At 42.0% G+C, this 12,687-nt stretch overlaps 1 protein-coding gene across 1 annotated transcript in view; it reads right to left on the reverse strand.

Moving 5' to 3' along the window:
- The window catches only part of nr3c2 (nuclear receptor subfamily 3, group C, member 2), a 151,540-nt gene extending 140,516 nt beyond the window's left edge, over positions 1-11,024 (reverse strand). The window contains exons 1-2 of the mRNA XM_017701448.2: positions 10,673-11,024; positions 6,787-8,575 (exon numbers count right to left, since the gene is read on the reverse strand). Of these exons, the coding sequence (XP_017556937.1) occupies positions 6,787-8,555 (1,769 nt within the window). The 5' untranslated portion in view covers positions 8,556-8,575; positions 10,673-11,024. The remainder of the gene's footprint in view (positions 1-6,786; positions 8,576-10,672) is intronic.
- Between the last annotated feature and the right edge of the window lie 1,663 nt (positions 11,025-12,687).

A 12,687-nucleotide genomic window follows, 5' to 3' on the forward strand; every position in this document is an offset into this window, starting at 1 on the left:
AGGGCTGAGTATCGAAATTCAGTAGACCTGTAGTACCAACGACTTATTGAATACTACCAAATGATGAAAAATTCAGTATCATTCAGTACCATATATCAGTACCTAAGTGGTCAGTCTTAGTCTCAAAATCTAGACCACTGATTGGCTGTTCAACAGAACATTTTCAATGGCTTTCCTTCCACTCCTTGACAAAATATGCACCCCAAAATAAAAAAAAGCCTAGAAAAAAAGGCCTGTTATCTGAGTGTGGATGTGGCCATAGCATAAGCCTTTATTTATTTATTTTTCGATTATTATTATTATATAGCTTAATACCATTGATATTGTACAGACAACATAAAATATCACAATATGATATTTAATTGATATCACTCCATTATAACCCCATTTGGAGTGACTATCTCTACAAACTGAACCTTTTTCTCTCACGACCCTTGTTGTATCAGACATGCTGTAGCTTGTAGCTGCGCTGCCATTCAAACGTGACCCTAAAGCATATACAAATGTGAACTGATGAGAGGCCTGACACTTCTGCCCTTTCACGCATTCACACATCTGTCACAAAAATTATCCTGTTATAGTGTGCTGTGGGTAATTTACAGGGCTGTTGTTCAAAAAACACACTGCTCATACTTTTGGAACAGTGAATGAACAGCTGAAATGAATGACTCTTCTCCCCCACCGCAATGTCTGCCTCTCTCTGTCTTTCGCTCTCTTCTTCCCTCTGTTTATCTTTTCTGAGCTATTACATAATCTGTGACTGATTCAGTAATGTGTGTTGTTTAATGTAGGTATCAAAGATCTGTGAGCAACAAAAGGCTTCTGTAATACATCTGATGCCCTGCTGGATGAGGGACGCAGGAGGTAGAGGAGCGATGCTGAGAAAAAAGGAGAGATGGGGTGAAACTGAGAGAAAGAGAAGGAAGGGGGGGTTACAAGTGAGAAAGCAAGTATGGAAGAAAGAAAACGAGAGAGAGAGAGAGAGAGAGAGAGAGAGAAGTGTGATCTGAGAGAATGAGAGAGACAGAAAGAGATAAATGAGAGAAAGAAAGAGTGAGAGAGAAGAGCCAAAGGGTGAGAAAAATAGAGAGATGGGATTAAAAAGGCAAAGGAAAGATAAAAAGAGAGTGAGTGAGAGCAAGAAAGAACAAGAGAGAACAAGCAAGACAACAAGAGAGAAAGGAAAAATACGAGAAAGAGAGTAAAAAGAAGAGGAGCAAAAATATGAGAGAGAAATTGAAAAAAGAGAGAAAGAATGAGAAAATAGAGGGACAAAAAGAAAGTGACATAGATTTGAGTGTGTATCTAGGCATATAGCGCCACGCTGTAAGCTAGCTGAAGCCAACATGGCATTGGGCCACCCCGCCTCTGACTGTCATCCAGTGTGACATTCTAGCTAAGCTGGATCTCATTAGACTGAGGACGCGTCTCTGATCCGTCGGCAGCACTCTGACTCCCGCCATATGGGTCGCCTTCAAGGTAACTGACATATCATTCTCCCTTCAGGCCCTGTTATCCGCTCCGGGTGCTAGTTGCCCCTTAAACCTCAGGAATTGCTGAATCAGCGCCACGGCCGCTCCGGGACTAGCCCTGAGTCTGATTGCAACAGATTGCATGGTAGAAGTGGCTACATACTGCCACGCTTTAGTGGCTCCAGTCCTTTAGCGTTTTAGCTCTGTAGTTTGAAGGCCCCTGGCCTGCCTGTTGCAGCGATTCCTGATCAGTGATTCATTTAAATGCTGATTGACTCCACTGACCTTAATCCTTAACTTAGTCTTTAAAAGAGGAGTTTTACAAAAATAAATTTTAAGGGAAAGTTTTTGTCCACATTGGTTAAAATTCTGGGGCACTTTATACATTTTGAGGTTAGCAGCTTATTCCCAACAGGAGAAAATGTTACACAGCATATACACTAGATATTATGTCTTACAGAATCATATGGAATCAACACAGCAGAAACTGATACTGTCAGTTTTAGTAAGACAAATAACATCAACTGCATTTTAAGAGGTAAAAGCGTTGAAAACATGGTTGTTTTAAAGTAAAAGGAGAAAAGTTCTGTTAGCCTCTCACTACTATCACTCACTCATATTTGGCTCAGATTGTGGCGCCTATTGACCTAAACCCAGCTATTGACCTAAAGTCATGCAGCCGTAACGAAAAGAACAATCGAATTCATTATGTCCTGCACTCAGGGGCTAATTATTCTTACAGTTAGGCCTTTTTGAGCAGATGGATTTCTTTTAATTATGAGTCAGCAAATATTTCCAATTCAACAAGCCCAGATTTTTTTAGGTAAACAGAGTCGAATAAGGTAATAAAGTTAAGAGGAGATTTGAATGGGATATTTTCATTTACATGATTCCATTCCCTTTAAACTTCACACAAAAACTGTCTCACCATTTAAATAGCATTGGGGCGGCTATGTAAATGGCAAATGTAAATAATCTGCCGCTGCCTACACAAAGTACTCTTACAGCTACGCGGTGGGAATCATAGCCGTCTTTCTTCAGTAACACAAAACGCTTACAATGGAGTGATTTTTTCATGTAAATGATGTAAACACCTTAAAAAGAAGGTTCTTTAAGAGTTCTGAGTTCTATATACAACCTTTTCATGCATAAATGCATAAATGGTACTTTTCATGCTGAAATAGTTCTTCAGACAGATGGAAATTGTGTTGTATGTGGTTCTATATTAAACCTTTTTGAGAACGGTTCTATATAACACCAAAATGGGTTCTGCTATTATTACGATGTTAAGCTTGTGACAACAAAAGAACCTATTTTCCCAAAGGTTCTACATAGAACCATATACAAGACATATACAACTCCATCAATCTAAAGAACCATTTCACCATGCAAAGAAGCATATAAGCATATAATGGTTCTATATAGAACTCATGGTGCTTAACAGAACCACTGCCTTTACTAAAGGACCCTTAAAGAACCATCTTTTTTTTGTGTGTAGAAAAAGACTGACAGGACAAACTATCAAACTAGACAAACTATCCTTTAAATTAGCATCAGTCATTATTTAGTCAAATTGCAGCTCAACAGACGATTAAGAGTAATGTTTTATCTTATGATGCAGTGCCTTCACAAGTGCTTTTGGTTGGGCAGCTACACTTTAAAAGCTCTTTTCTGCTACTGGAATCATTAGCCGGCTTTAGCAGACATGCATGACTTGCTAATGCTATTTTGAACGAGTGCCTGGCTAACTGTTTTGGAGCACATGAGAGCTAGCGGGCTAGTCTCATAGCAATTGCTCTCTTCCAGAATAGCATCAAAGAGATACACATTCCAGGAGACACTAAACCCATCATATGTTCAGTCCTACTCCTCACTCAGCCTCACAGGCAGAAATGCAGACTGAGTTTGTACTGTGATTTTGCGATATGGCAAAATGTAACATATTTTGGGAAGTTTTTTATGATGCAAGATGTGTCACGATACTTTTTTTTTTTGATGTGATAAGCTAGAACAAAAAGTAGCGCTCACACACTGTGCTTCACTAAATCCAATAAAACAGGACTAGTTACGCTTTTATTATGGTCTTTTAAGTTCTGATGACATCCACAATATTTCTGCTGTTGGAACAAAAACTGAAACATCCCAAAACTCCCCAGAAAACTGTCTGGTTCCATTGACTTACATTAAAAGTAAAGTGTGTTTTTTTTTACTTCTCCTGTTTCGTTTTGTTGAGAAAAGCACAGTGTGACATATTGTGATGTAACTGATCGTGATCATTAGTAAAATGGTTATATTGCCCAGCTCTATTTTATAGCACAGTTGCCATTTGTAGCTTTATTCAAAGCCAGTGCTATTGCTATGCACAAATGTAACCTCACAATAGCATTGGCTAGCCAGCCAGTGCAAATCTCACCTTTGATGTAGTGTTAGCCTCAGATGCCAACTCACATGAGGATGAGTGTCTGAAATCTATAGTAAATTAAGCTGGCCACAACTATGGTTGCTTCATTTGCTCAAAGTCAAATGGCTTTTTCCTCTCAAAGTATGTGGTTCTTGTCGACATCATGGAACAAAAAGGCCTGAGAGACTACCTTTGATGTTAGCGCCTGACCCTATTAAACTATTTCTTGTGAGGTCTTTGGTCAGTCTGCTGGTCAGTTTAAGACTACTCAACAGACCTTTGGGCCTGTAACTACAGTACAGCTTCAGTGGGCACCATGCATACATGGCTAACTACACAGACGATTTGATTTGTAATACAGTAGCAAGTATTTTTACGTTATTAAATAACATTAATAATGTCTGCCCATTTTCCATTGATTTGCTCTTAGAAAAAAATGGACCGTTACCCAGTCCATCATTCTGTGTTGAGGTGGGCAATATGATGATACCTATCATTATCATGATAAACAATATGACTTTCTGAGAATATTGAAGATATCACCAGGAGTTCAAGATCACCGACCAACTTCATCTTTCATCCAAAGGCTGTTTTCAACCGTGGCCCTATTAATGCATTGTGTCTGTCACAACACCGTGATACTTACTGTGAAAAATGTCCTTAAGCATTGTGAAAGGATTTTTTTGCCATATCGCCCACCCCTGTGAACGGTCAGTTTCCATGAAATCATACCCCACATTTCCACGCACCAATCAGAAGATGACCAACACATAATGATAACGTGAAAACTGGCTACAGCCAGCTAACATTTTACTTTAAACATATAGAAGGAGTGTTGTAGGATGATGGTTTGGCAATAAAGAAAGAAATCTGAAACATGACGGCAAAGTGCAGGGCAGTAATAGAGTGAGTGAACCCAAACGAGTCACAGGGTTACTTAAGTCGGTGTACTTAAACATTTTCCACAGTGACAAATATTACTGTATGATAGCTCAGCTCATTTGCACTGTAATATTAATGTGCTTACATTAAAAATGTTCATGCATGGATCCTGTATCTTGCATCCTTGTACTGAAAAGGCAGTGCTGCTCTCAGATCACCTTTTCTGGACCGCAAGGTTTAACATATCATCGCTGTCTGAACAAAACCTCATATCTCCAACATGGTAACTTCACAAGAAACGGAAAAACCTTTTTAACTTAATAGTTTCTATTGGTCCATTTATCATGTAATTCAAACTCTGGAGTGACTGGAGTGTTCAAATTATGCAACAAAAGTAAAAAAATGGAAAATGGAAAAAAGTTTTTTTCACAGTATAGCGGTAACAGCATTTATGGGTTGATTGCCAGGGAGCACATACTGTATACTGATTGGGCTGGGACAAATGAAGTCCTTCTCCTATACTGTAAGTTATTTTGGATACAATGAATGTAAAAATAGTGACCTATACCTGATCCAGCTCATCAGTAGCTGATGAGATGAATCAAGTATATTAGAACTGGGAAAAACTAACTGATGCCATGGCCCTGCAGGGCTTGGAGTTGGGCTTTAAAGCATTGTCTAAGACTTCCGGCAACACGCAAGCTCATAAAAATTATGCAACCAGGAAACTCACTATCTGTAGCCTGTACATTTATGACTTCAATAATCAGCAGATAGTGTATCAGGTCAGTTGTCTGCTCAGAATAGTACAGGCGGTGGCAGGCCAGTACTCAAACCCACATACAGTACCTTATCTTTTGATTCAGTGTAAACAAAGTACTGCTCTGCTCTGTGCTCCGAGATTACATAACCATTTCACATAATATCCCAGCAATGGCCCAGATGCAAGGTACTTTATGACCGCCCTGTTTTGTTTTTTTGTCCTGAATTATAGTGTTGCCTTTTGTAACTATTGACCATTGAAGCGCTGGCCAAACAACAGGGTCAAAGTAAAAGGTGTGCAGACTCTGGTTTACCCTGTTATATTTACGTTCGTTGACACTGACCTCTCTTCCACTATTTGTTTTTATTTGGGCACTCCACCCTGACTGTTTATGTCATTGTCTCTGCATAGCAAAAAAGGCGTGTCAGCAGGTGTTAATTATTTATGATGCAGCTAAATAATGAAAGCCAGCTACATAATGAAAGCCATAAACCCATAAAGTACATTTGTCTGGCAGAAGGTTTCTGTGAAACCACCTACAATAAATACAGTTACACATATAGACCAAAGTTAAGAGGAAAACTTTGCTTCTGTGAGCCATCAACATCATTACAGACTGTAAAGTATTTAATAACAAAAGTCAGTGAATCGATTTGTATTATGCCAATTATTTAAACTAAAAACAAACATATTGTTGGTATCCCATCACCCAGAATGATACCAGCCCAAGTCTAAATAGAACTGTACAACAACACCAATCTAGTCCTCTAGCCAAAGCCAGCTTCTTTCTAACTCTTGTTTCTATGTGCGTGATCTGTTTTCTGTTGCTCTCTGACAGTTATACTTTTAATTCTCTGAAATATTTTCCATGAAATTATTCTATGCATGTGCAAATGCTTAGCAATATTTTTTCTTTATGCAAAGCATGGACGCCTGAAAAGAACTCAATACTCATATCTGTAATGCCAAAATAAATTAGACATACCAATTTACAGGACGTCTTTATACAAAGACTATTTTTCTTAACAGTACTGAAAAAAATGTATCATAACAGCCAATGAAACACTACCAAGCATTTCACAAATATAAGTGTCATAAAATTATCTGAAGCACATGATTATACAGGCAGCAAAAATCACAACCTTACAGAAACTGCTTGCAATGTGAATTAACAGCTACCTTGTAACTGTGTAATATATGCCACCACTTTGTCACTTTCTATTTCTCACATAGAAGTCAAAAAAGTCTCCACATTGCCTGCCCCTTACCTTGCCATGTTGTCTGAGAGGCAGCCGGGGCCCGGATAGCCGTCTCCTCGGGTGGACAGGGGGCCTTGCGACAGGCCTGGGCGTGTTTTCCATGTCTCCATTAGCGCAGTAACTGGAGAAATTAGATTCAACAAGGGGTTCGTCTGGTCCCGCATGTCATGCCGCGAAAACGACATTGTTCCTTGAGCTCCGATCTGGTAATGAAATGAATGTCCACCTGAATTAACGCCAACAATAGCCGATGCGGGCACGTTATTATTCTCTTGGTAATAGCTGCCATCATTGGTCTCCTGTTTAATCCCCTTGGGCAGGTCATTGTTAGGAAACACACCAGGCTCATAGTTGCCATTAAGAGAAGAAATGGGAGGCCCCAGAATCCCTGAGAGATTGTATTCATCGATATTATCCCTCAAGGTCTCTGAGCCTGGGAAGAGTCCCATTGGGTGCTGTGGTTCACCATAGCGCGCACCTGCGCAAGTCATATCTCGGTTCGGCTCAATTTTAATCTGTGAGATAAATGGTGAATGCGACATGTTGCTTTTGCCACTACCCAGACACATACTCCTGTAATCAGTGTCTGGCTCATTCTTAATGTACTTGATCATCCCCATGGAGTCCAGGCCTACATTAAAGATCTCCCCATCTATGTTCTCCACTTTCGGGAATTCAAAGCTTTTGAAGTCAGGCTCTCGGACCTCTGGACTATGGACATCATTCTGGACTAAACCCAGGCCGCTGGGCGGGCTTGAGACGGAGAAGCTCCTGGAGGGGTTTCTGGGACTGGACATGGCCATGGAACCCGTAGTGGGCGGACTGGACATGGATGGCCTCTGGTTGCTACCACTTCCTGTAGGGCTGGACACTGATGACCTTATGTTGGTGCTGCAGGACGGGGGCGTCCTCACGCTTCCCATGCTCTGGGGGCTTGAAATGGGTGACTTCATCACGTTTAAGGGGCTTGCCAGTGGCGGAGAACCAACTGTACTGGATTCTACTGGGCTGCAGGTGCTGGAGTTGAGGCGGTGGCCTGGTGCCAGGCCTGAACCGACTGGACCCAAACTTGCTGGGCTGCCAATGGAAGGGCAGCTAGCGCCAAAATAGGTGGGACTGGTGGTGGAAGTCACTATGTTGTTTCCAGTAGGACTGGAGATGTTGCTGGAGTTTTCAATAGGGCTGGACAGAGCTGTGGCCAGGGCAGAGGGTGCTGGCGCAGTTCCTACAACACACTCCCCAAGATTGCCATTGGAAAGCTGAGACATGGTTGGGAATGTTGTTGGTGGAGCTTTCAGATTGGGGCTCCCCACAGCTCCAGATCGATTGTCCTCAATTCCTTGGCCACACAGAGGGTACATTTTCCCAGGGCTGCCCTGGCACCCTGCAGCAGGACCCTGCTGACCAAAGGCAAATTCAGCCTCTCTGGCAGCATTCATATACAGTCCCATAGACTCAGCAACAGTTTTAGAGAGCTCTTTAGAGTCTGCATCTGGTTTGCGGTTGTGAAGAGAGTTGTTGAATGCGGGCAAGCTGAGTGGCTGGTTTGGATTCAGCCGAAGTATCGGTGCCTCAGTTTTCTTTTCAAAGGTGTCCTTACAGGTGGGAACTTGGGCATTGGATGTATTGCTCCCATTTACAATGTCCATCAGGACATCACTGTTCATTAGGCTGCCCTCCTCTGCCGTACAGCAGAACTCCATAGATCTTGGCACCTGGGCCCATCTGTTTTCGGTGTCTGTACCTTCGTAGAAACTTTGGTATCTTTTGGTCTCCATGCCTGGATCATTTGATAAACCTGTCAGGTGTAAGAAAAGTAAAGAAGATGCAATCACGTTTGGGTGATAATATTCATTTAAATGTGGTTTTCATTACTACAGCTATTTTAAAACGAAAGATGTCAACAAAAATGCTAAAATGATCAATTAGTTCATCTCAAAAGGCGAGAACGTGTCTTTTGTTTTTGTTTTTTTTTACTTTTTTTGCACTACACTTTTCTTAGTTTAACACAAACAAAACACAATGCAATACGCAGTCCTATGCAAAAGTTCAGGCACCCTTGCTGAAAAGGAGCCAAATACAGCTTGAACGTGGCACAAATTTAAAACAATTCATATAGACATACTTCTTCAGATTGCACTACACAGTTACCAGCATCATATTTGGGAAATACTTAGGACCATTTTTAAAAGATCCATACACAACCCAGTGTCAATCATAAACAAGAGCCATTTGGTCATGCAAAGGACCATGTTCCTTTGAGTTGTCATGATTCTATCAATTAACCATTGTCATTATTAAAGAACCCTCAAGAACCTTTGTGGCGTAATTACAACAATAATACAAGCCTACAAGCCACATAATAATTTCAATAGTAAAATGATTTTAACATCTTAACCCCCCCGCCCCCTTTTTTAACCCCTTAAGCTATTTTTTTAAACCCCTTAAACTATTCAGTTCTTCAGCTTAAGACTTACTATTCAGTAAGTGATGTACTGTAAGACTAATATGTAAGTTTCACAACTGTGGCCTCACATACTTGTGAGTATAGCCACACATACACACGTGCACCTAAGAGGCACTGCAACATCCCCAGAACAAAGTTGAGAGCAGAAGTTTAGAGCACGGCAGTGTGCGCGTATTTGTGTTAGTGCTCCAAGTAGGAGCGTCCCGGGTTTTTAAGGGGAGGGGCTGGAGAAACCACCACAGATCAAGCGCTCTCTGGCCGAGCGACATGCATCACGAATGCGATGAGACAGTCACAAAAAATCAATATGAATACATACATAAACAAATGAATCGTCGCGTGCGTGCAGCCTATACATGTCAATAAAAGTTTAATCATTGCCAAGGGAGTGTCAGCGCTGAATGCATGTTTGTGTCTTGCACTGAATCGCGAGCTGTTGCACGGGACAGTACGACTTTAAACCCATGACGTAGTTTCATACCCAATTTTTTCCGATGTGCTGGACACAAGCAGACCGACCGTCGCCCACAAGTTTATCCGCTGCCGTTAACGAGGCTCGCGCACACAGCACTGCTTCCAAATCAAATAACAGAGGGCGATATGCACGCCGCACGTGAAACTTTTGCTCAGTTTCCAGTGAAGCAGCGCGGCGCTGCAGGCAATGCCGAGCAACCTCCAGGCTACTTTTCCACGCTTGTGACAGTGACGCAGTAGATTATATCGCAAACTCCCGCAAACGGGGGCTCGCATCGCAGATACGACGACACTGTATGCGTTGCGTTATGGCTTGCCGCGCGAGCATGCATGCACTGGCGCCCGATTTTGCCCGCGAGATCGCGCAGTAGCAGCGGAGAGGGAAACGGTGGCGACTGTCAAACGGCGTGGAGCGGAGCAGCAGCCCTCCTTCGCTGCGCTCCGCTGAGCACCGCGGCTGTTGTCTCTTTCAGTCGCATGCAAACAAACAGAAAAAGTCGTGCGCTCAACTTTCAGTCGCACTGAATCAGCAGCGTGCTTGCACCAAATCAGTGCAATCCGCGCAGAAGGCGAACGCAGTCCTGACCAAATGCGAGCTGATAGAGATGCCCAGCCGGTGCAGCGGAGCCGTGCAAAGTTTAAAGCTGCAGGCAGAACCGCTTTCTGCCACATTCAGCACGAACGGACGCTTTTGCAAAGGATGACAGCACGACTGGTTGAGATGTCAGGACTCTTATAACAATGTTATTACAATATTATGCTGCTAGGACCGTTGTTGTCACTTTAAAGTGCGGCAGCGGTGCGAACAGACCTCCTCATCGATGCAAGTAAGTTCCCAAGCTCAGCTTCTGCTCCTAAACACGACAAGTTAAACTAGAACGCGTCTCCACCAGAAACGCAGATTTACATTTCACATGACAGCGAATCTGCCGCTGCGGCGCGCGTCCACTTTACCTTAATTAAGACATCCAGGTGCTGTCAGGTGTCTCCGTCGCTCCGTTTAATCCAACAACTGAAGTTTCTCCTCCTGTTTCTGCTCCTCTCTCTCTCTCTCTCTCTCCCTCTCTCTCCCTCTCTCTGCTCGTCCACTAGTTTGAGCTCTGTGCTGCGCACATCACGCGCTGGCAGGAGGAGGAGGAAAGAAAAAAAAGAAAAGAAACAAAACGAAAACAAAAGCCGAGAAGATCCTGTCAGCGAGTTTCGAGGGTCGTACACATGGCTCGAAAGGGTTACTAGCTCTTTATCCGCGCGCGCGCGTCTGCGTGCGTGTGTGTGTTGGGAGCCTGGCGACTGCAGACTGCTACGCAAAAAAAATAAAAAAATACCCCGAGCGAGCTACGTCATCGGCCCCGCCTACTGCACCGAGAGCAATGGGGAGGGGGGGAGATTGCGCGTGCACGAGACGAGCGGGGTTAAGAAGGTAACTGTCAGGCAGGTAAGGCGAGTATGAGGTGATAGCGATTAATGATGCGGCGTTCGATTCAGTTCACAGACCCGATTCTTTCGGACCGATGATTCGAACGTTCGGTTCAATCTGCTTATTGATTCTCCAGCTCAAGTTAACTGCGGGGATCGTAAAGTTTAGCCATGGCGACTTTATTTTCATCTGTCTGTGAACATTTTCAGTCATCTAGTAAATTGTTTTATATGTTTGTGACTGGCCCTGGGCTATTGACTTTTAATAATGATAGATTATTTGTCAGTATTATGTAATTAGGATACATTTGTTTTCATGTTATGGCTTTTGATTCTTAAGTGGATTTTACACTGACGTTCAATTCAACAAGTCTAATATCCGCTAGCTTAGTCTCACTAAAGCCGTTAAACATATATTGTTGCTGGCCAAAGAAAAAGAAGTATGTGCAATGTAGTTACTTTACGGGACACGGCAAAATATTGTTTACTCTTAATGTAAGGTCATGTAAAGAAATTTTATTGTAAGCAAGTTTGGAGCATGTCTGTTGTTCCACTCAGCATAGAAATTTCATACAACGTAAAACATCTCTTGTGCTAGAATGATGTAGACAAGTGACAGGCGGAAAAGATGAACATAGCTGCTTTTCTTTCAGTGGTGATGATCTGTACTGTAGTCTATGGAGAGAAACTGCATAGGCAAACTCAAGAAGGTATATTTTGATGTGCTAAAATGCGATATGTTATAATTTTGTGCGATTAAACAAAGAAATTTTACTGTCAGATTGTGTCATTAGTTTTTTAACACGGGCGCAAACACTGTGTAGATGTCACAGAAAGTTTCATTAGTTTGGACTTTGTTGGTTCAATCAATGTATCGAAGAGAAATGGTTCAGAGGAAACGATTCATTAAGGAGTCGAATGAAACTCGCAAAAGAATCGACTCTCCTGAAACAGTTCATCCAACATTACACCGCATGAATCGATTCACAAGTCCAACTGATTCGAACGTTAAATAGCGCCGCTCTCTTTTTGGGAACCTTTTGTTGTACAAAATGATAAAGGTTGATTACTTTCCTGTTTGTGAATGTTGAAAATACTGAGGAAAGTACAAACTCATCAAATTTGTCCTTCAATACACTGAAGTCCACCTAAGTATGCCTAAGTGCGTATTCACAACCCACCTGTTCCATCATTGATATTCCAGCCTGTCCGGCTGTTTGTTGGCTAAAAATTAACTTCACAGATATTCCAGAGAGGTCAACTGGCTCTTTGATCTTTGTGATTGATATAACAGTACCACTTCCTCCTTCACCTGATTTTACCCTTAATTATGGCTTTGATTGACATCTGCCCAGACTCAAGCCACTATTGCGTGAATCTTTACATGAGAATAAGCGCAGTTTAAAACTCTTATTCCGAAGTGCTGCAAATCATTTGAAACAGTTTTAGGTATAACAAGCTTTTAAAAAAGAATAAACACTGATGTATAAAAACATCTTTATTCATTGAACACATGTGGCATTAATCATAATACAGCACTGATATGTCTTGTA

The sequence above is a fragment of the Pygocentrus nattereri genome, chromosome 5, assembly GCF_015220715.1.
Source record: "Pygocentrus nattereri isolate fPygNat1 chromosome 5, fPygNat1.pri, whole genome shotgun sequence".
Lineage (NCBI taxonomy): Eukaryota > Metazoa > Chordata > Actinopteri > Characiformes > Serrasalmidae > Pygocentrus > Pygocentrus nattereri.